Source organism: Oreochromis aureus, linkage group 12 (assembly GCF_013358895.1).
Source record: "Oreochromis aureus strain Israel breed Guangdong linkage group 12, ZZ_aureus, whole genome shotgun sequence".
Lineage (NCBI taxonomy): Eukaryota > Metazoa > Chordata > Actinopteri > Cichliformes > Cichlidae > Oreochromis > Oreochromis aureus.
In genome coordinates, this window is record NC_052953.1 from 14,337,193 (window position 1) to 14,358,746 (window position 21,554).

Sequence of the window (21,554 nt, forward strand, 5' to 3'; positions counted from 1 at the left end):
CTACTGAATGAGGTTTCATTATATAAAATTTCTTACTCATCCTGCAAAAGAGGGTCAGTGGTATTTTTATACCTTTTAATAGCTGGGCTAAAGAGATTTGAGCATTATACATATTATACATATGTCATAAGATTGTGTCAGTATGTGTTGCTTCAGTTATTATCAAATAATCCAAGAAGTAAAATGAAGTTCAGTCTGAAGAAAAGTAAATAGTATAGACATTTCATTAAGGCTGAGGGTTTTGAATAGATTTGCAAAGTTACAACATATGGGGCATGCATATATGGAGACTTTAATGCACGTGGTTCGCAAACTGTTAGGAGGGCCCCCCCTGGTGGGGTATAGAGCCACTACAGGGTGGATAACCAAAGGAAAGCTACATAGGAAACAGATAAATAAAATATAATTTATGTGATGCTACCACACTGATCTTTTTTTCTGTATAAATGAGATTTAACTTATTTCCTTTTTTATTGCCAATGATTGCTGAAAAGTGTGAGGTAGAAGTGTGAAATTTTCAGCTTCTATGAGCATGCCAAAAATGTTTGAGACAGTGCTTTAATGGGATATCGCTCAGATTCTCATGTGTAGCTTAGTGCAGCATGGACTAGGGACGTTTTCTTAACATTTTGCTTATGCAAAAGTATGACGAACTGACTTTTCTAGAACATTGCGTGCAATACACTGATTTCACACGGTGCAGTGGCTGACACTGTTGCAAGAAGGTCCTGGGTTTGAATACTGTCTGAGGCCTTTCCATGTGTAGTTTGCATGTTCTCTGGCTTTCTCCTACAGTCCAAAGATAAGCATGGTGTGATTCTAAATTGACTGTGTCTATGTGTTATCTCTGCAAAAGACTGACACTGTGACAGGCTCCAGCCTCCCAGCAACCCTGAAATGCATAAGTGGAGGAAAACAGATGGACTGAATCTTTGGGGACTTGAGAAACCTTTAATAAACATTGTAACTTTATGCAAATGTTCCCCAAGTCTGTTCTGAAGGTTGCATTGTTAGCAATCTTTAAAAGTCAACTTTAAAGAACCCAGAACTCCAGTCTTTTTTGTGACGTTTTGTGATAACTGTCAGGGAACATTTAGGGAACAGTCACAGAAATTTCTGCAAGGAGCAGATCCCTATTTAACCTGGGAAAGTTTTTTTTTTTTTTTTTTTTCCGGAAAAGCTGTGGATTGGCCACCATTTGTTACTAGTTACAAAAACTTATATAATAATGTAACAAATGCCATTACTAGCTACTTGGGCCAGAAGCAATTGCTGACAGTTATGTAGCAAACATACAAGAAAATGTGAAGATTAACATTATTTCTTACAATGTCAGTTGAATTAAAAAAATAAAAACTAAACAAAAAACCCTTCTTTGTGGCTACGTCCACTCGTACACGGGTATTTTTGAAAACGGAGATTTTCCGTTTTTGTTTTTTAAAAAAAATCCCGTCCACACGTAAACGCAAAAATGAAGGGAAACGCTGCTAGGAACATGCCAAAGCAGCAGGTGGCGATATATTCCTAACCGGGTAGAAATGTTGGCCAATCAGAAGTCTAGAAGCCTCGGTGGGAAAGAACAAACAAAGATGGCGCATAGAAGCAGAAAAGAGTCCCGTGTGGAGGGACAGTAACTGTGTATATGTAAGCATTTAAACACTTCGGAGAGTAAAATTAACAGTATTTTGTCCAAGTCCACCATCGTAGAAATTCATTTCACCGAAACAATAACGTGGCGCACAGTGTGATGTCAAAAAATGCGCACACCTTTGACGCTGCGTTTTCTCAGTTTTGCTTGTCCACACGTAAATGCAAAAACGGAGTTTTCAAAAATATCCACCCTGGCAGGCGTTTTTAAAAATCTCCGTTTTCAGTGACCGAAAACGCCGTTTACGTGTGGACGAAAGGTGCAAACGCATAGAAAAATCTGCGTTTTCAAAAATACCCGGTACGTGTGAACGTAGCAGGGCTCTAGAGTGCGACCAAATTTTTCAATGGTGCGACTAAAAAAAATATTTGGTCGCACTGTTTAGGTAACAAACAAAAAAAAAAAATCTCTGCAACTCTCCGTGTGGTCAACAACAGACACACATTATGCCCCTATCGTGGACTAAACCAATCAGAAAGTCAGGGGCGGGACCTCTCTGATTGGCCGTGGTCCAGTTGAAAATGCAGTTGGAAGAGAGAGGTGAGTAGCTTGAATAAGGCGATATCGATTCATTAAATCCTGAATTGACTTTTAAATATAACTGCGTTTTGCCAGAAACGCCAGATTCTCGGATTAAAGCTCACAAAACTATTTCAACAACCAGCAAATGAGAGCAGGTACACGGATTCCACACAAAGACGTAAACACAGAGCGGACCAATGCATCAGAATCAGCTTTGTCTTTCTCACCCGATGGCCCGTACACAGACACGCTGTCGGAGCTCAGCGATTCTGATGCGTCGGGTCCGCGCTGTGTTTCCGTCTTTTTTGCGCTAGATTCTGAGCTGTAGGTTTTGTCTCTCCAACCAAAATTCGCCGAGCCAGCAGCAAAAGAAGCAGCAAACTACGCTTCACATTTGATCAATGTCGTCATGAATTCACTCTTACTTTTGCTGTTTTGCTTCCACCACGATAAAAATCACACTTCGTGCACAGCTCTCTCTCTCTCTCTGTGTGTACTTCAAGAACAGTTTCCCATCTCAAATCTCTGTTTTCTGCATTATTCATTTGCTTATTACCCACCAGTCTACCTTTGTTTACAGCGCTGTCGGCCGCTGTCTTTTTCTTTTCTTTTTCTTTTTTCACTTAAATGACCTCGGACAAGAAAGCCTAATTTCTGCTGTTCAATACTGAAGAAATTTAAACTTTTTAAAATTATGCAAAATTGCAGAATATTTTTAAGGTTATCTGCTATAAAAAGCCAGACCAGAAAAATCTCCTTCATGTTTTTCTGTGTTTTATTCAGTTACTTTGACACAAAGGCATCTGCTGTGATGTTCACAATTCTGAGTCTCATGTGTATCAGTACTGATAAATGATCAGAATTATAATATTTCTGACTGTCTGAGCCTAAATTGAATCGAATGGATTATAGAAATCAGTGATGATACCCAGCCCTAGTGAGTAGCCTAGGCCCGACAGAAGTGGATGTAGCTGTGGGTAATAAGAAAAGATGAAAAGAACGATTGATAATTTTTTTGTTAAGTTAAGGACTGATCCGTCTGAAATTCATAGCCAGTGCTCTGACACGGTGCCATCAATCTTTGAATGCTGAAAAAGCACAGTGTATCCAGAAAACACATTATATGCTGCAATAAATGCACTGCCCAAGTGTCCCCTGTCCCCACTGCCTTTCAGCAGCATGCAACAGCAAACAGGTCGTCAGAGGAGGCCAAGATGATGATTAAGTTTAACATTTTCTACAATATTGACAAAGCAATTTCAGCACAAGATTGTTAGTTAATCATTTAGAAATGAATATTGTCTGTATGGACAGCAATCCCCCCCAAAAAAAGTGCACATGTAAAACTGCGGTGTCTGACTTTTGTGCACCGGTGCGCCCATGGCAAAAAGTTAGTCTAGAGCCCTGTAATGGCAGGCCTAATAAGCAACAGTTACAATAGTATACATACAATAGTGGCAAACTACTAAGCTAGGTATCCAGGAAGCTAAAAATAAAAGAATAAAAACAAGTATGGCTTCTCTAAGCAAATATCTATCAAGTAGACTGAAAACGAAAAACAAAACAAAGAAAACTTCGGTAAATGTTATTTGAAGCTTTCACAAAAATCGTTGAAAAATCCTGACTGTTCTTTGGAGGTAACACAACCTTCAGACTGGTTGTTGGGCTGCGATATGGATGTTTATTGATGCTCCTGTTTGGCTTTGATTAAGTTAGGTACTTTGGTACACCCCAGGCGTTCCTGAGGTTTGGCTACAATAATTAAATTACGGTTAGACCTGACAGGCAGTACTGCCTACCTGCCTTGGAGGGGAACAGCCAGTGCCAGGTAGATATCAAACAGGCTTACAACAGAAGGAAAAGGGAAACACTTGACTTGCTTGCACAGTAACAAGACGTCGCTGTGCTATTCAACTCGTTAACAAGCAAGTATACTACTAAGCTGCCTAACCAGAATCAACCAGAATCACCCCCCCCCCCCCCAAAGTAGGACCTTTACCTGACATTTATGCTAATATTACCTGTGTGCTAGGTTTAATCTACAGAGTCCATAATTACCCGAACATGTTCGGTTAATGTTAGCTAACTGTAGATTAAAACCATTTTATACATTTATTGAAGTTAATGCGCTTCATTAATTAAAGTGAACTGTAATGAAAGCTAACAAAATGGAGAATATTTCCAAATGTAAATTTGTCTTAAATGTTTATCTTTGTTTTTTGAATGCTTTTTTGAGGGTTAGTGCCCCTTTAACTTCGGCCCCTGTGCCAGTTCCGAGTCGTAGGCCTCCAGCCTGACTAAGCACAGAACCATCTCTGGCAGAGGAGCTGAGCCAAGTCTATGCAATGCATATTGATCAGACTGTTGATGAGCACGTGGGCGTGGTGTCGCTTGCATCCACACGTGCAAACGTTTATTTAAAAGTGTGGGGAAAAAATGCTGGAGGCATTTGTTGGATGTTCACTGGGGCAGCAGAGTACCGACCGTCGCAGCTCTTTTCTGTTGTAGCTGAGCTGGAAAACGGTGCTTATCTTTATTGTCTGATACTTGAAAGCTGTGTGATCATCTCGAGGAGGTAATTATTTAAACTCTGTTTTGTTTTTTTGTTTTATTCATCATTAACAGGCTAACATGCTGCCGGACGCCTACGGGTGTGCTGTGGCGAACAGGTTCGGGAATCTTCTGGATGATGACACGGATCCTTTCGACTTGATCAGCGAAGTGGAATCAGAAAAGACGAAGAAGAAAAAGAAGAAGAAGGAAGAGGAGGAGAAGAAAGCAAAGCAGAAAAAACCTGGTCAGAAGGAGTCCCAAAGGGACCGACGCCTCCCTATGGCGCTGGATGTTCAAGAGCCGGTTCCAGGTAAGTACTGCGACACACTGCACAAATCCAAGCGATTCTGGCAGCTGCTGGGGTTTCTAGATGGGGTAGTCCAGCCAAGAATGGCCAGTTTGCCTGAGCTTTGTCAGGTGGTAAAAATGCATGGTCAGCGAGGTGCACATGTGCATGCTGTCAGAGGTGGTTATATCCCCACTATTGACTGTGCAGAAATCTGGGTCAAAGTGACGCTTGCCTAATTTTGTAGATAATTCCAGAGGACATTTAAGTATATAGATTGGAAAGAGGAGAAAAGCCTTTAAATTGCTTTTTCCTCCTGTACATGTAAGCTCAGTGAGGTTTGAGAGCATATGTCTGATACTGAGAATTGCATTAAGAAACATAGTTTTCCCCAAAAAGTGATTGCTAACTTATTCAGTACGTCACCATCTCTCTTTCTGCCTCTAGTCCGTAGGCAGCTGCCACGTCCTGCACCTGTGACTGAGAGTGGGGAGGGCAGAGAAGAAGCCCAGAAGAAAGCTGCTGCTGGGCAGCGTAGGGCCAACCAAGAGGAACCCCCACAGGAGTTTTCAGTTTCTAGGTTTGCATTCCATGCTTAATGAAAATTTCTCCTTTGTCTAACTGATGTCATATACAAGATGACATACCCAGTCTTAATTAGTGTTTCAGCATGTGATTGGCGATATTGGTCATCATTTTAACATTATTTCATACTCTCTTACAGGAACTGTTGTTGATAAAAAGCTCTCCTAATATTTAATGTCACCCAACAATGTCTAATTATACTATGGAAGCTTGTTTCTGCAACTATGGAAAAAAAAAAAAAAAAAACCCAAAGCATTTGTTTGCCAATCAAATTAAAATGTAAGGTTATTGCTTACCAATTCAGACTTCTGAGAAAAAAATTCTAAATTAAGAAAACTACTACATTTTATGTTGAGATGCTAACCCAAAATTTTGACTCACTGATTGCAATTGACCCCCACCCCCTCCCATGGCATAAACAAGCTTTCCTAGGGTACTGCTGTCAGCTGGGTTTGAAATGTGAATGCTGTCACATGAATAAACTGAGTTTTAATCTTCTTTTTTGGCAGGCCTTCCTATAATTCAGACTTTGATCTCAGAGGCAAAGGGGGGATCAAAGGTAGGAGAGCAGGAAGAGCTGGAGGAAATGCAAGGAACCCGGACTACTTTATTCTGAGGGGCAAGAGGGAATACGATCGGCACAATGGAACGTAAGCCTTGGTAAAAATGCAGCTTGTCCCTGATTTTCCGCTGTCTTGTAACTGTGTACTGATGATCATTTTGTCTTAATCACAGAGGTATACCTCCTGACGATAAGAGAGGAGGAAGAGGAGCTTGGAACTGGGGCTCTGTTGAAGAAGCTGCAAGGTAAGTGAGTAGTTGATAAACATGAAAATGACAACATTTTAATTCTTGCAGAGAACAGAGGTTCTGTTTGTTCATGTCCATTTTTGTACAGTGAATTCATGGATGTGACATCTCCAATCAAATCTGAGGAGTCCCAGATATCTGTGGAGGAAGACAGTCCGAATCAGTGAGTAAAATGCACAATCCTTCCTTAAATTTACATCTGTACCACCTTGACTTATTTAGAAGTGACAGCAGTCTTGTTTAGCATCTGTGCAATGAAAATAGAGGAAAATCTACAATTAAAAAAACAAAAAACACATTCGTACATCCCAACAGTGTGCTAGATAAAATGTTCTGTGACAAGCTTTAATTGATGGGGAAATTTGGGATGTCTGTATTTGGCAGTCACACATGAGAATTGTCATTTGCAGGAAGCGGGAATAGGAAAAATAGAAATGGCCGATGATTTTACTTGTTTTCAAATTATAAAATAGAGCAACGGAGGAGGAGGGAGAGATGTTAGTCCAGGTTGCTATGGAGATGACCCTGGATGAATGGAAGGCCATGCAGGAGATGAGTCGTCCCAAAGCAGAATTTAATATCCGCAAAGCAGAAGGCAAGATTCCCTCCAAAGCCAAGGTCATCCATGAGTCAAAGCATGTGGAGGTGAGCGTGGAAGATGTGCATATTTGGGTAGTTTCTGGACTGTACAGCATAGCCAGCCATTAATAAATTCAACGAGACAGAATATCTATTGGTGAATAATCCAAGACTGAATAATAATCAAAATATCTATGGATGTTTTTACTAACATAAAAAAAGCAAATGCTGTAAAAGATCGTTTAGTTTTCTGTTCAAATAGTACTCTTGCCTTCTGTATATTTAGTGTTTGCTTCTAATTTCTAGACCATCAAGGCAAATATGGAAGATGAAGGAAACTTCCTTCGCAGGTCTGTGAATGATATCACCTCCCTCTTGGATATCAATTTCGGGAGCCTCGGACGTCCCACTCGTGGGGGCCGAGGAAGAGGAGCACGAGGTGGTCCTAGCAGGCGCCCAGAGAGTGTCAAACCAATATTGGAGAGGGTATGTCTGTATTTGGGTACAGAATTTGGGACAACGCTCAAATGAAAATGCTCCAACCTTTCATATAGCTTTTATTGACAATTGTGCATTTGAGGTTCATTTACTTTCTGAAGGGTAAAGAGGGGTACTCGTATTTGTGTGCGCAGAGCACAGTTAGCATATTGTTATATGAATAACGTGGTTTTCCCTATTAGGAGGAGGATGATCTGGCCCCTAACCCAGATGACCCAGAAGACTTCCCAGCATTATCAGCAGGGAGATAACTGAGGAAAACCTTATCTCCTGATGTGACACATTTATTGTGTTTTTGTTTTTGAGGTTTTGGGTTCAGTTGCACTGAATACACTGTTCAATAAATAATTATTTTGCAAGGTTAACTTTTTGTTTTGAACACATCACTGGGGATTTAAATTTTTCTTGTCAGCTGGTAGACAAATTGACCCGATCTAGGTCTTCAAATAACTTTCACATGGGACAGTATTAAACTGCCAACCCAAAACTGGTAAACTGACTTAAATGTATGTAATTTTTTTTTATTATTTTAATTTTTTTGAGGTTCTGTGGAAGTGGAGCCAAAGAGTCAGGCATGAGACTGCTCTAAACACCCAGTCTTCTTTTTGTATAATGGAGGATATTCTTAATATGGTCTTACAGCTGAGCACAGCATCTCCACCTACCTGCTTCTCTCTCAAACTGTTAGCAAGGGGCACCCAGTCTGGGGGTTTAAAAAAGGATCTGGGAACAACCATACTAATTGTGCTAAAAACATGTAATGGAAGGACTAAGCCAGAGACGTACTTGGGTATACATTTATTAAAAAGTATGATTCTATGTGCTTCAAGCAAATGTCTTTAGTGGATTATGAACGTGAGTTAGACCAGGCCCCGTTAGGACCACCCACTCATTTATAGGATGATCTAACAGTACAAAATATTTACAAAATACAGAGTATATCAAATGTTGACATATTTACAGTTTAAGTACAGGAGCTGAAAAGCTTCACAAGTAAGACAAAACAGATATTCAATAGAGGTACAAATGCACGTGTTGTATTGTGATGGAATTACTGCCAACAAACTTAACTACGTCCATGGCAAACACAATGGAGGGCCCAAGATCAGGGACTCGGGACAAATTAAAGGCCAATTCCATCAAATATTTCTCACCATGAACCCTTATCAGAATAAGTTCTGCACAGTGCTCATTTTGGAGGAAGTCTCCTGGATCCACACATTCATACAATGGTCTCATGGTTGTGGTTTGATCTGATGCTGCTACTGCATGCTTCAGTTAAGTAGAAACAACCAGGCAATGATTAAAACTAGCAGTTCAGTTCATGATTCTATGTTTAAAAAATATTTTTAAAAAAAGAGTCCTATGGATAAAATAGCTTGTAATCACAAAATTTTGAAGTACATATGGCGTTTCTGTAACGTCTCTTCCCCCCACGTCAGCTGTATAGAAGGTAATGTATCAGATTTTCCAGATCCACAGGCTCACCGCAGTAGAGGAGCTCTAGGTTTGGGTATGGAGTGACTACAAAGAAGAAGGGGGGGAAAAAATGAGTTATTTAAGGTTAAATCATTACAATACTAGAGTAAATGCAAGACAGAAAAGTGAAGAGGTAGATACCATAGCCTGGAAAACCTAATGGATTGCAAAGAGCTGTGAGCTTTACATCCTCTGGAGACGGTACGTCTGTTGCATATATGAAATGTAAAAGGAGGAAAAGAAGGGCGGTGAACATTAAAGATTGGCTCAAGAGAAGAATGCGCACATGGCTACAGAGTGGTAACAACAGGCCAAAGGCAGAGTGAGGCGCACAAAGTCTAGAGAAGCTATAGCCAGCCATACTCCCAAACAAACTGTTCTCAGAGAACATGCAGGGAAAATGTTTGAGTGAAGCAGCAGGGGGATTGTGCCAAGTGGAATTCAATTTGGCATCTTGATAGTGGTACATATGCACCATCAGATTTACTACATGTTCGACCTGGACAATATCCGGTTATATATAAAGGTTCATCTGAATAAAGAATCTGAGCTGGGTTGCACCTTCATCAAATTCATAGAACAATAGTTATATTTATTAATAGTATTTAGTTTCTCTATGTAAACCTCATTAGCCTTCTGTCATGATGAAAAAATGCAAATTTTTCTACACTGACAGGATCTGCAGTAGCATTGTTTTACTTAATGCTTAAATTAACTGAATAATTAAAGTCAATGAAAGTATTCACCTGTTTATAATTTATCCATTCCTTCATTTAAAAAAAAAAAATTGCATTCAGATGCTTCCACTTTCACCTAAACTGTAAGATCTTAACTGTTGTTGGTGGAAACAGTTTTTTTAAGAAACACATTTTTTGAATGAACCACAGTTGGGTTTTGTTTCAGTTGGTGATGCAGCCCAGCCTAGGAACGTCATGTGATTATGGCACAACCCCTTTTTTGAAAACTGAAGTGAAACGACGTGTATGCCAAGCCTCTGGAATTTTTGCTGAATTTGCACAGGCACTAAAGATCATCTCTCTTTTTGCATATTGCAAATTTTGGCTCCTGTGCAAATGCAGTCCAAAACTCCACTTGGCTTGAGAAGATCTAAGGGAGCTTGCCTGTAGATGGACCTGTCCCATGCTTAAGCTGATGGGAGAGCCTAAGTTGGTTGTGACACTGGCTGTTTGTCTATAGCTGTCACATGGTTCACAACACATTGGGTCTTTGCCACCAGCCACGACATGCAAGTTGCCTAGGGACCTGACCAGTCTGGTGTTGCACAGGGAGCTGGTAGAGAAAAGGGAAGCTGTTAATGTACTCAGCAAGGACTCATGAGTGGCTATAGCCTCTCTATTTTTGTTTTTTCAGTTTCAATGGCACATAAAGGAATCAAAATACAAAGCATGTATTTTTATTACAACAGTACAATTTCATATGTAATAACTAGAGATGGACCGATCCGATATTACGTATCGGTATCGGTCCGATACTGACCTAAATTACTGGATCGGATATCGGAGAGAAATAAAAAATGTAATCCGATCCATTAAATATAAAAAAAAAAAACACCTCACAAAACTTGCGACACGGCGTAACTCGGCTCATAACCGTAGCACGTCGGAGCAGTATGCCTCACGTGATAGAGCGGCTGTGTGTATTTGTAGCCTCGCTACCAAACCGGCATTTCATCTCTGAGGAAGTTATCCCAGAGAGAAGTAAAGCAAGTGTGTAAGTTCATCTCTGAATGTTTGTAAAGCGTTCCCATGTTAAGCTTAACAACCGATATATGGAGCGACTGACTCTCTCTCTCCCTCTGCTGCTGCTACTTCAATCATGAAACTGATCAATGATCAGCTGATCGGCTTTTCTGTCGCGAGTCCGTCTCTCTTCTTTGTTTTTGGCCCACTTTGCACCAGAAAGAGGAAACCAGCAGCTGAACAACAGCAGCACGTTTAACCTTGATAAGCTGTTGTTAGAATGTATTTAATATTACTTTCTACACCAGGATCCTTTTCTACGTAGCTGACGGCTGGTAACTGTGCAGGGGCGGATCTAGCAAAGTGTAGCCAGGGGGCCGATAGGGGCATGAACAGGAAAAGGGGCACAAAGACATACTTTTCTTTCTTATTCTCATTTAAAATGTCTAGCTTTTAATAAATAATTATCTGAATCTTACACCCAAAGTTTTAATCTGATGTAAAATGTATAGAAGTCCATTACTGTATTTAGTAACTGTTAAGTCTAATATACCCTAGTAAGCTATAGTACTTTTTCCTTTGGGAAGGTACCATCTGTGAATTCTGCAATTCTGTAGAAGAAAGATGTTGAATCTATTTAATTATTCTTGAAAAATAATTTATTTCTGTGCATTTTTTTTCACCCTGCATCAAATTAAAGTTGATTACGTCGATTAAGCATCATGAGGTGGAGGGTGGGGGTGGTTCCCTATTTTTTTTGGGGAGTTTGCAACCCTATTAGTTAGGTTGCTTAATATTTCTGCTAAGTACTCTTTAAAATACCAGAATAGGGAGGATGGAGCAGGTTTAAGTTTATTAGATTGATCAGTGTTGCTGAACTATGAAATATTTTGGGTGCAGTGTATTTTTTACATACAGGTATAACAGAATAGCTTTAGTGTTGTTGTTTATTTAAACTTGAGTATGAACTTATACAAAATGCAGCAAGATATTAAAAAAACAGTTTTATTGATTAAAAAACACTATATCGGATTCATATCGGTATCGGCAGATATCCAAATTTATGATATCGGTATCGGTATCGGATATAAAAAAGTGGTATCGTGCCATCTCTAGTAATAACTGAAGTTATAAATACAACCTGTAGACTGCTTTAAACTTGCATTCTTTATAATGGCCAGCAGGGGGCAACTCGGTAAACACTTTCATATTGAATATACATTATCCTTGGCTCGTAAAGTCTAGTTAAAAAAAAAAAAAACTAAGACTGCTGACCTATAGGTGATGTCAAATTGCGGCTGCAGCACTCTTTTCTGTCTAGTCTATGATCTAAACTGAAACATTGTTGACCTTTGTGGATCATTTTAACTGTATAAAGTATGTAAAGTCTATCTGGGAAAGTCAGTTTTCCCTCCTCCCCCCCGGTCTCTACCCATCCTGATTGTTATATTTAGGCAAATGAGTGTTATTTAAATTCTTCCACTGACCTTCCTCCTGTTCCATTGGCTGGAAGGGAGGTTCTGGTCCTTTTCCTGCTGTCTGACTGGTCAGATAGAGCCAATGGGCTAACACTTGTCTTACAGCTCTGAAAACTTGCCTGCAAGATGACTCCGCTGCAGAGGAGACATATTCATTAGTCTAAGCCCTGCTTTATGTCAGTATGTGTATGTAGGTGTGCATTTTGTGTGTACATTGTACACTTTACCTCAGGGACTGTGATGAGGATCTGGTGTGCATCTTATTCTCCTCTTGTCTGTGAAGACAAAGTAACATAGCAGTAAAAAATGTGAAACTTTATATGTATATGTAATGAACTACACTTCAGAGTGGATAGCAAGGGAAAGGTTTGCATGGTGATGAGAAAAAATGTTTTGTTTTTAATGTGACAGTTTTAGACGTGTGAACAGAATATTATTGCATTCAGCAGCCAGGTAGGATTAGTAGAGCTAAGTTAAAGCGAGGAGGTGGCACTAAAACTTAAAGAGAGTCTTGATCTGTCTTAGTCATTTCCATCAGCAGCTCTTAATTTTCTGCCAATTTAACAGTTGGGAATAAGTCAACACAATAACCAGCAAAGCATGATGTGTAAAGGTGACGGGGTGATGGGAATGTCTATGGTACAAATCATTATGTACAAAAAATGCTGACAAGGACAAGGCAGTAGCCTTTGATGTTTTAGATTTTTAAAAACTGGCTCTGCTCATTAGCTTTGACTTTACAGTATTTGCAGAAAGAATATAGGAACAGTAAGATGATTTTGAACAAATTTCTGATTCGGGTTGGGAATTAAAAAGAGACTGGGGGCTCACTTACAGCATTCTCAGTTAGAGCTCCAGAAGGGGGCAGGGCAGGTTTTTGGGGGGCTGACGGGCGGTAGAACTCATTGAAATCCTAACCCGTCTATACAGAAATGCAGGATGGAAGAAGGGAAGCCATACACAATCCACCACAGGGCAAGGCTACACAGGGAGGAGAGCAGCATGGCTACCAGCCATCTGAAAGGAGGACAAATCCAACAACAAGAGCAAACGGAAAAAAAGGGGAAAAAAAGGAAGGAGAGACAAGAGACGTCTGGGCAGGACATAAAGCCTCTGATGTTGTGCTTTTCCACTGGGACTGGATTAGATGAATCACCTTTTGTAGAGCCTTGCATCCAACAGTGCCAGACAGCAAATTTTTGTTCATCACTTGCTCTGTTGTGTAAGCAGTCAGCCATAAAGAACCCAACTAATGTAGGAAGTTTAAAGTAGTTTAACTGACTTGAGGGGGAAAAAAACAAAACACAACAACTTTATTTTACTTAATTTCTACATATTTATAATAAATATAGGAGTTTTTTTGTATTGTAAGCTCCTCAAAATTAATTGAAAATAAAACATGATTCTAGGAAAAAAAAAAAAAAAAAAAAAACACGCAGCATTTATAGACATTAAATAGATCACAGTATCCCTGGTACTGAAATTGTAGTGATTGATATAAGCCGGCCAATGAAGGAGATGGGCTCTGTTTAACAGAAACATCTAAAAACTAGTCAGATCCTACAAGAATTAAGCACCCATTTCTAAACTCTGTCCCACACTTTTAATAGAAGCTGGCAGAGATGGACTCCTGCAAGAGTAAACAAAGCTCAGATGGTACGCATACACTGATCCAGTCACAAGAGCAATGGAAAAACAACAGGCAACTGACAATGATCCCAGCCCAGCATTAAGTACATGTTAGACACAAACACAGAGGCATGTGCATGCGTGCATGTCCAAGGATTTCATGCCTGTTGCCATGCGTGAAGAGGCAGAAAAGGTGAAGAATTTCTGACAGTCATCGTTCTAATCGTCCCTGGAGTGTAACATGCATATTGGTGTTGCATAATAAACCAAACAGTGGAGCCAGATGGTGATGCTCAGCTGGAAATGGAGCATTAGATGTGTAGCAATGCATTCCCTGCAGCAGCATATGGCCTGTAGTGCAAGCAAATCTCCCTTCAGCCTCAACTCCCTGTTTTCGTGCAACTACCTACACAAAAGCCCATAATGTTTTCCTAATGCTTTATGTGATAATGAGGATCTGGAGGATTTTACTATCCAAATAATAGAATTCAAAGACACTAATTAAACTCACAAAACACTCAGAATCATAGCTTAGTCCAGTACCAAAGAACTACTGCCAATTTACACCTAAAGCTTAATGAATGAGCTGGCAAGTTTACTACTTTACCAAACAATGAGGAATTACGTACTGCAGATGAGAACAAAGTCAAAGCTTCCCTGATTCAGACTTTATCTTGATGTGAGCCAAGTCAGTCGTGCAAGCCAAGCAATAAAACATTGAATTCAACTAATCCCGATCTTATTTAAAACCGTGATTGGTTGAATAATTGGTGCTGTTAACTTGAGAGCTTTTATTGTGACTCGGAGGATACCACAGATATGCCTTGATATCAAAGCAGAACAGCTCAGTGTGTCCATGAGGCAGATAATGAAAGGGGTGTAAATGTAATGCATCCACTAAGTGCATAACCTCTTCACACCAGTCATCAAAAGAAAAGAAAAGGAAGAGAAAAAAAAGGATAACTTCAAATCTGCCACACCATTCGCTGCCTTACCAATATATTTTTTTTAAACAGGAAGAGGATGTCGGCTAGAAAGGAACTGACGTGCACTTACCTCCAACGTACAAAACCTCACATCCTCTCTCTGTTTTTCCTCTCCCCCACTCTTTCTCTGCCTCTCTCTGCTATCTTTTGAACGGCAGGCAACACATCGGCCACACCGTGCCCATGAGGCTGCAGCAGAACACTACCACCTGCCTGACATGGGACAACAAAAGCCAAAGCCATATGGGTACATTGGCAGAGGCCGGTCAACCATACTCTGCCATACTGACCAACCTTCCACAGCTTTGATTTATATGGACACAAATGATGTGGACTTGGGCAGAAAAACAACAATAGAGGAAATTTTAATAATCTTTTAATGATGTTGTTGTTCGGTAGAGGGTTAGGTTTTGCACTTTAGCACCCCCCACTGGCATAGAGCTGGAAGCTCACGTCATAGTTGTCCACCTACACCTGATCCTTTCTTTTTTTCCTTCTTCTTTTTTGAAAGAATTAGGAAAGCTAATCAATTAATGTTGTCTCAGCTACAAGGTTTATCTATAGTAAAGCTTTCTGTTGACTTAAATGAGTGACCTAGTTACACTGATTTCATGATAACCTAGTGACAGATAAGCTCTATATTGACTTGGCTTATATGCTTTTGTCCAAACTGAACTTTTTTAAGCGTCTGACCAAAGAACACAGCTTACACACCCTCAGCATTGTAGCAAAAGATTTTCATAGAGCTATCATCTTTAGCTTCCACATCGTTCATGCCTTTCTAAATTCCGCCCACAAAACAGTTTTTCCTGGAAATGTGTATATCAGATAACTAAAATCCAACCCTCCAAAGAACTGTGTCACTTTGTGCCTAAGTACCTGGGCTACCACTTTCTCATATTATTGTTTATCCTCACTGATTACACATGATAATGGGATGACTTTATAATCGATCCGTATGAGATGACATTTGAAAAAAGAAAAATAGTTATTAAAATAATGCAGATATTCCAAATGGTTTAAAGTACAGTATTAAGATGAAATTGTATGGCATGGTTAAATGAGGGCAGCCCTGCCAAATCCTCAAACCCGACTCCCAAAGCGGACTACCTGGAAGAAGTTATTGAGGAAGACAGAAAGCTTACCCAACGAAATGATAAATGTAACCAAATAAATCCTACATGATCACTTCCTGGTCATCTTTTTTTTCAAAGCATGAGGTACTTATGCTTTGAAAAACACTACTGTATAAATGTAATGATCCAAGGGACTGATTCGCTCATTTTACTGTACTACAGCACAATGGTGTGATGCATGATGAGGCTTGCAGGCTGCCTGGATACTTACGATAGTGAACCCGAGGATGATCTGGCCTGCCTCTTGCTCTTAAGAGCTCGTAATTTATCACCCTGTGTAAGGCCATTTCTCTCCTCTTCATCATTGTACTACATAAAAAAGAGAAAAATAATGAGCAGAATGAATTATTAGAATGAAAGACTTTAGACTTTAGTTTCAAACTCACCATTTCCATCTCTTCTTTCTTGGATCCTCTGTTCTTGTTGCTCCCATTGATGGTTATGTCATCCACTCCAGATAGGATCCTGGTTACAGCCATCTTACCATTCTCACGTTCATTCAGCATCTTCTCGCGGAAAACATCTCCTTCTGCCCACAAACTGTTCTGCTTCCTGATACACAAACCACACAATGATTTTCTTGCCAAACCAAAAATCACATGACTTTAAGATTTTTCATCATCTAATAATCTGTTTCCTAAAGGCCTGAAACAGTGTTGTTTCAAACCACAGCTATAAAACGTCAACTGTGGTTAATTTATCTAGTTTAATCTCAGATATTTATCAATACAAAATTTTTAAAGTATTTAAAGATTTTTTAAAATGTGACATTTTGAAAGTCTTGCTCTAGTGAACACCTACTCTTCAACAAAGTTCTGCTGAGGTCCAATGATGGACCCTGGTCGGCAGATCCGTATCCAAGCGATGGCCTCTGCTGCAGTTAGGCGGTAATGTTTCATCATATAGCAGGCAATCAGAGTACCAGTCCTCCCTAGCCCAGCTAAAACAAAAGAAAAGTAGTGTGGCATGAAATTGTGCCGTAAACAGAAAACTGAGCAAGGTTTATGTAGCTACAAGTGTGTCTTGCACCAGAAAACCTACCTTTACAGTGGACTGCAATGGCTCCTTCAGCGTTCTCACAGATGTTGAGAAACTTCCTAACAATAGAATCATTCGGTGTGCTTCCATCCACAAAGAACAGGTCCTGATGTTCAAACCCAGAGTCTGTAAAACGTCGGGCATCATACATCTTCTTGTTGAGTCTGATGATGGTAGTGATGTTGTGCTTCCTGAAGTATGGGATGTAGGCCTCAGGAGCATGCAAAGGGTACCCTAAAATAAGAAAGGAAAACATTCTTGTGAGTTCAGGATGTGTTAAAATGTGGTGAGACATAGTTCTGTAATGTACTTTAATTACCATTCTCTATTTTGCTTTTTGGATGCGGCCCACTGAATGCAAGGAACTTTCCTGGAATGATCCAGTTCAAGTCTCCATTTTCTGCTCTCTCATAGTGCTCATATTCTTCCACATCAAAGTTAGAGAAGTCGAGCCAGCCATACTGCAAAGCCTAGTGGAGCGTTGAATGAAAGTAATTTTGTTAGTGTGTGTTAATACAACAAAGAAAAGGAATTCATTCTTTAAATGACATACTTTGTGCACACCACGAAGACAGTCTAGGATGTTCAGATTGTACATGCAGGTTCCAAATGAAGCATCTCTGTAAAACATAAAACATATTTAAAGTTCTGCACAACATACGTGGGATTTCATATTCATTTAAACACTGAATATGATATCACTTCTTATTCTGAACTTTTTCTCTCTCAAAAAGCATTTGTGTGACACCACCTCTTAAAGGTCCCTGTCGTAATTCTGATGAGCCACAGTAGCATTGTGCTTTAATCTTGTGTTGTAGTTGGGGCTAAACAGTGCTCCAATATTTAATTTGCTGTGCAGTTTCATTGAGGTATGTTAAAGTGGACCTATTATGATTTCAAATTTTCTGTTAAACACACTGTTGTTACAATGGTGGATGCTTATATTAAACAATGTCTGCAGGAAACCTACGTGAATATAGGCGTCTGACTGCTCTATAACCTTGGTTTCCAATATGTTTTACTTCTCTTGGATAGTTATAATGATATGATAACGTGCTTTTGAGGGAAGCCAATCAGAAGAAATTTAGCTCAAAGTCAGAGGAGCTAAAAGGAGCTAACATTTTTTAGAAGCTTGCACCAATGTCCACTATTTATAACTAAGTGTTATTTTAATTTGTGAATTGTGCAGAGCAACTCTAGTAGAGTCCAGTAAGAGAAACCTGGAACTGGAAATTTAGCTTAATAGGTCCCCTTTAAGAAAAAACAGTAACTAGAATAGCAGTTAATCTAATATCATTTTCCTTTAATCAGTATAGTTTAACCCCCCACCTCCCACCCGGCTCCGCTTATCACTTAACAGTCTCCTTGATTAATGATAATCAGAATCAGTATCGGCCCTGACAAAAACAAAGAGGCTGAAACCAAAAATGAGTTAACTTATACTTCTAGTCAAAGACACTTGAAAATCAAATTAAAATGTGAATGGCAGCTAAAACAAACTGTTATCATTAAATTAGTCTGAGTAAAAATTGTGTTGGTGAATTGTTACCTGAATGGAATATATGAGGAATTTCTTGACACCAGCAGACTGTAGGCCTCCTCTGGCAACATATTTAGATGCATTACCTATAAATACAAATGTGCAATCAGCAAATGCCGTGTATTACATGCTAATATAATTTCTGTTACATTAGGCACAGCACAAGTCCATAAATTATTTGTAATACACATGTTTGCAAACAACTTACTGCATATGAGCCTATTAGATAGGCAGCATTGGCTTGCTTCTTCTGGTCTCCACATGTATAAAATATGATCTTCCTCCTTGAGAGTGTAATGGACTGTACAAACACATTAACAACATGAAATTACAGGTGATTCCTTATTTATTTGATTCACAAAAATAAATGATTACCTGTATAACTGAAAAGTTATTCATTAGGTCTACCAAGGATCAACAAGCAAAGCTATCTTAAATTGAAAAGGCTGGACAACCACCAATAAATCAATCATGCACTGGAGCTCAGCTGCACCAGTCTGTGATCAGCATCCTTTCAAGATCCCATGCAAATACACATAAACTGTCTCAGCAAAAAGCAATAACGCAATCGCGTTCACATTATTAGGTACACAGATTGAACAATAAAACAGCTGACTGTATTACATAAAAACCCAAACACTACTTTACTTTGTTTACCTACTGTAGGTATAAATAGCTATTGATTGAACCCCCCTACCCCCTCCCCTTACAGGAACTGCAAATTAAGAGCATCAGTTTACTTTACCTTGAGCTTCTTTGTCAGCTTGCAGCAGAAGCGATAAAACATGGCCAGGTTAAGGGGACCAAAGTCCGCATAGAAGCTAAGAGAGGGAGAGAGAGAAAGCAGAGAACAAAGAGTGTGTCAGTGGCTATTTATGCAGCCAGCTATCATCTCTAGGGAAGTTCCACTAGACAGAATCGGCTACCCAAGATTCACACTGTAAAAACACTGACAGAGTAAAGGCTATATTTAGAAACATCATGGGTCAATCAGAACAGGACAAAAAGCTGCAAACACCAGGTCTTTTTGTAACACCGGCATAAACTTTAAAAGGTCAGTCCTGTCCCGTCCTGTCCTAGTGAGCCATCCTTTAAAAGCCCTGATGTTGCTAAGGTAGCAAGTAGTGGAACCTCTTCCACTTTGAAGTGGAATATCTTTTGCAATGCACCATGACATTGCGTAACATCACAGTAAGGGGCAAGTTATGAACAAATCTACTTCCACAAACCGTGCTGTTAAAGATCAGCATTTGATAACATGAGGTGTGCCTACTTTATGGCACTCAGACAAAAAGGAGAGAAAGAAAGAAAGGGCAAGGGGACACACACGATATGAAAACTAGAAATCCAAGTAAGTGGTGAGTGTGACTACTCACTTCTCATATGCCAGTTCTTCATCGATGCAGAAACAGTGTCTTTCAGCTGTGCTCTTGATCTTTTGCTGAAGTATGGCAAAATACAGTTGATCTGGAGGAACACGGGAGGGGAAGAGGGAGGAGACAAAATTAAAATAAAGGCAGTTACTAGTTTTTTTGTCATGTAAACACATGCATGCTTCTGATGATTTAAAAAACCCAGCTCTCTTCGTCTAATACTTCTTAAAAGTATTTTTCTCGCGACTTACCTTTGATGAACTCAATGCACACTGACGAAACATCGTCCGTGGTCATCTTGCAAACTGTTTTGAACATGACGTTTTTATACAGAAACACACGGGGTGACTTTCTTCACGGAGACTTTCGCATGCTAAGTAAAAAAAAATAAAACGCGAATAGTTAAGTTTAAAGTGGTAAAATTTAAATTTAAAAGGGATAAGGAAGGTTTCTTTAGTTTTTTAAAGGGGAGAAAGTCACTTGCCGAAGAGGGAAGGACGGAGAGTTTCGTGTCTAAGTGCGTACTCTGCTAAAAAATGATCTCCGCGCGACCCCTCCCCTGAGGCGGTTCCCGGGACGCTATTGGCTGCAAGAGATGCAGAGGACTGCGTGATTGGTAGAGAAACGAGTACGTCAGGCTCTGCCCCGCCTAGTTCAGTTTAAAGTTCTTGATATTAGACACACGATAGGCCCTGGGATCGTTGCCCAAGCGGTTGCTAGGACGATCTCTTAGCCAGTCAGATTTGTGATTTCTACTTCGACGAACCTCCCCCCTCTCTCAGCTCACCGAGGATGTGGGAACCAGGAAACGTCATAAAGATATGAAAATAAAACATAAATGGAACTGACAGTGGGTTGACTGTGATATTTATGACATTAATACAGCAAATCACCTCTAAGTATCCACTTGCGCCTCACACCGACGTCATAAAACAAAAAGGTGCAGCTCTGCCGCAATTCCCTGCTCTGAAATTAAATACCCGAGTAAAACTGCTCATTGTTGGAGGTTTCATGTGCACGGGGCTGAGGTAAATCGACGCAAAACCCGCTGTATTAACATTAAAGGGACAGACGGTGTCGCCATGCGAGGACAAAAGCAGGGAAAAAAATCAAAGACGTTCACACACAATGGTCAGTGCACGACATTTGTTGGGGGGGTTCGCCTGCTGTGCGCACTTTCGTGCATTTGCCAACTGTGCGCAAAGTTGACTGGGTGCATTCTGCAGACCCCCTTACCTGTTATCTCAATGTAAATATCAGAGTTTGGCTCCGCCTCTGAGCTGCTGTGAGCTGCACAGCGCTTTTTCCTCGACTCGGCTCGCCTCCTTTCGCTCTTGCGCTTCATTTTTTCTCCTCAGGGCTGCACACTGGACATTCCCGTGCAGCAGCGACAGACACCCCTGCGCTTCGCAGTGCGGCGGCTTGTCCTCGTGTTGTTGACGCGCTAATATGTCATGTCTCGCCCCTGATGGTCTGCGCGTGTCTGCGTGCTTCCAGTTACCCGTTCCAACCTCTCCGGTGGTGGTGGTGACGTCTATGAACAGGGGCAGGTTTCTGCTTTCTGAATCCCCTGCAAGTGACGTATCGGGATTAGATGTCCAGTGCCCACCCTTCACTGTTCAGCTGCAGCAGCTGGTGCTGTATCGTCAATAGATAAAATATTGGAAATGTAGTCCTTGATGCCAGAGTTGTTCCCATTTGAATGCAACCGTGC

At 40.2% G+C, this 21,554-nt stretch overlaps 2 protein-coding genes across 16 annotated transcripts; one reads left to right on the forward strand and one right to left on the reverse strand.

The window, feature by feature from the left end:
• The first annotated feature begins 3,975 nt into the window (after positions 1–3,975).
• LOC116310524 (intracellular hyaluronan-binding protein 4-like) lies at positions 3,976–7,846 on the forward strand. Its single transcript, XM_039620749.1, has 9 exons — positions 3,976–3,998; positions 4,796–5,033; positions 5,457–5,589; positions 6,104–6,244; positions 6,330–6,401; positions 6,493–6,567; positions 6,878–7,049; positions 7,290–7,469; positions 7,664–7,846. The coding sequence occupies exons 2-9, from the start codon at positions 4,802–4,804 to the stop codon at positions 7,730–7,732; spliced, it is 1,074 nt and encodes a 357-aa protein (XP_039476683.1). The 5' UTR covers positions 3,976–3,998; positions 4,796–4,801; the 3' UTR covers positions 7,733–7,846.
• Positions 7,847–8,264: 418 nt separating this feature from the next.
• cdc14b (cell division cycle 14B) lies at positions 8,265–21,381 on the reverse strand. 15 transcript variants are annotated; one of them, XM_039620747.1, is made up of 17 exons: positions 20,325–20,343; positions 20,092–20,213; positions 19,844–19,934; positions 19,213–19,288; positions 18,676–18,768; positions 18,477–18,553; positions 17,481–17,547; positions 17,247–17,397; positions 16,931–17,161; positions 16,691–16,829; positions 16,276–16,441; positions 16,101–16,198; positions 12,366–12,413; positions 12,148–12,273; positions 10,082–10,250; positions 9,102–9,167; positions 8,265–9,005 (listed from the first exon to the last, which is right to left on the reverse strand). In XM_039620747.1, exons 2-16 carry the CDS (start codon positions 20,156–20,158, stop codon positions 9,144–9,146), a joined length of 1,623 nt encoding a protein of 540 aa, XP_039476681.1. In that variant the 5' UTR covers positions 20,159–20,213; positions 20,325–20,343; the 3' UTR covers positions 8,265–9,005; positions 9,102–9,143. The 15 variants fall into 15 exon arrangements, 10 of the variants coding, with proteins under 10 accessions (XP_039476681.1, XP_031583212.1, XP_031583218.1 ...); XM_031727352.2 differs by lacking the exons at positions 20,092–20,213; positions 20,325–20,343 and adding an exon at positions 21,077–21,381; XM_031727358.2 differs by lacking the exons at positions 12,148–12,273; positions 20,092–20,213; positions 20,325–20,343 and adding an exon at positions 21,077–21,381.
• Positions 21,382–21,554: the final 173 nt, after the last annotated feature.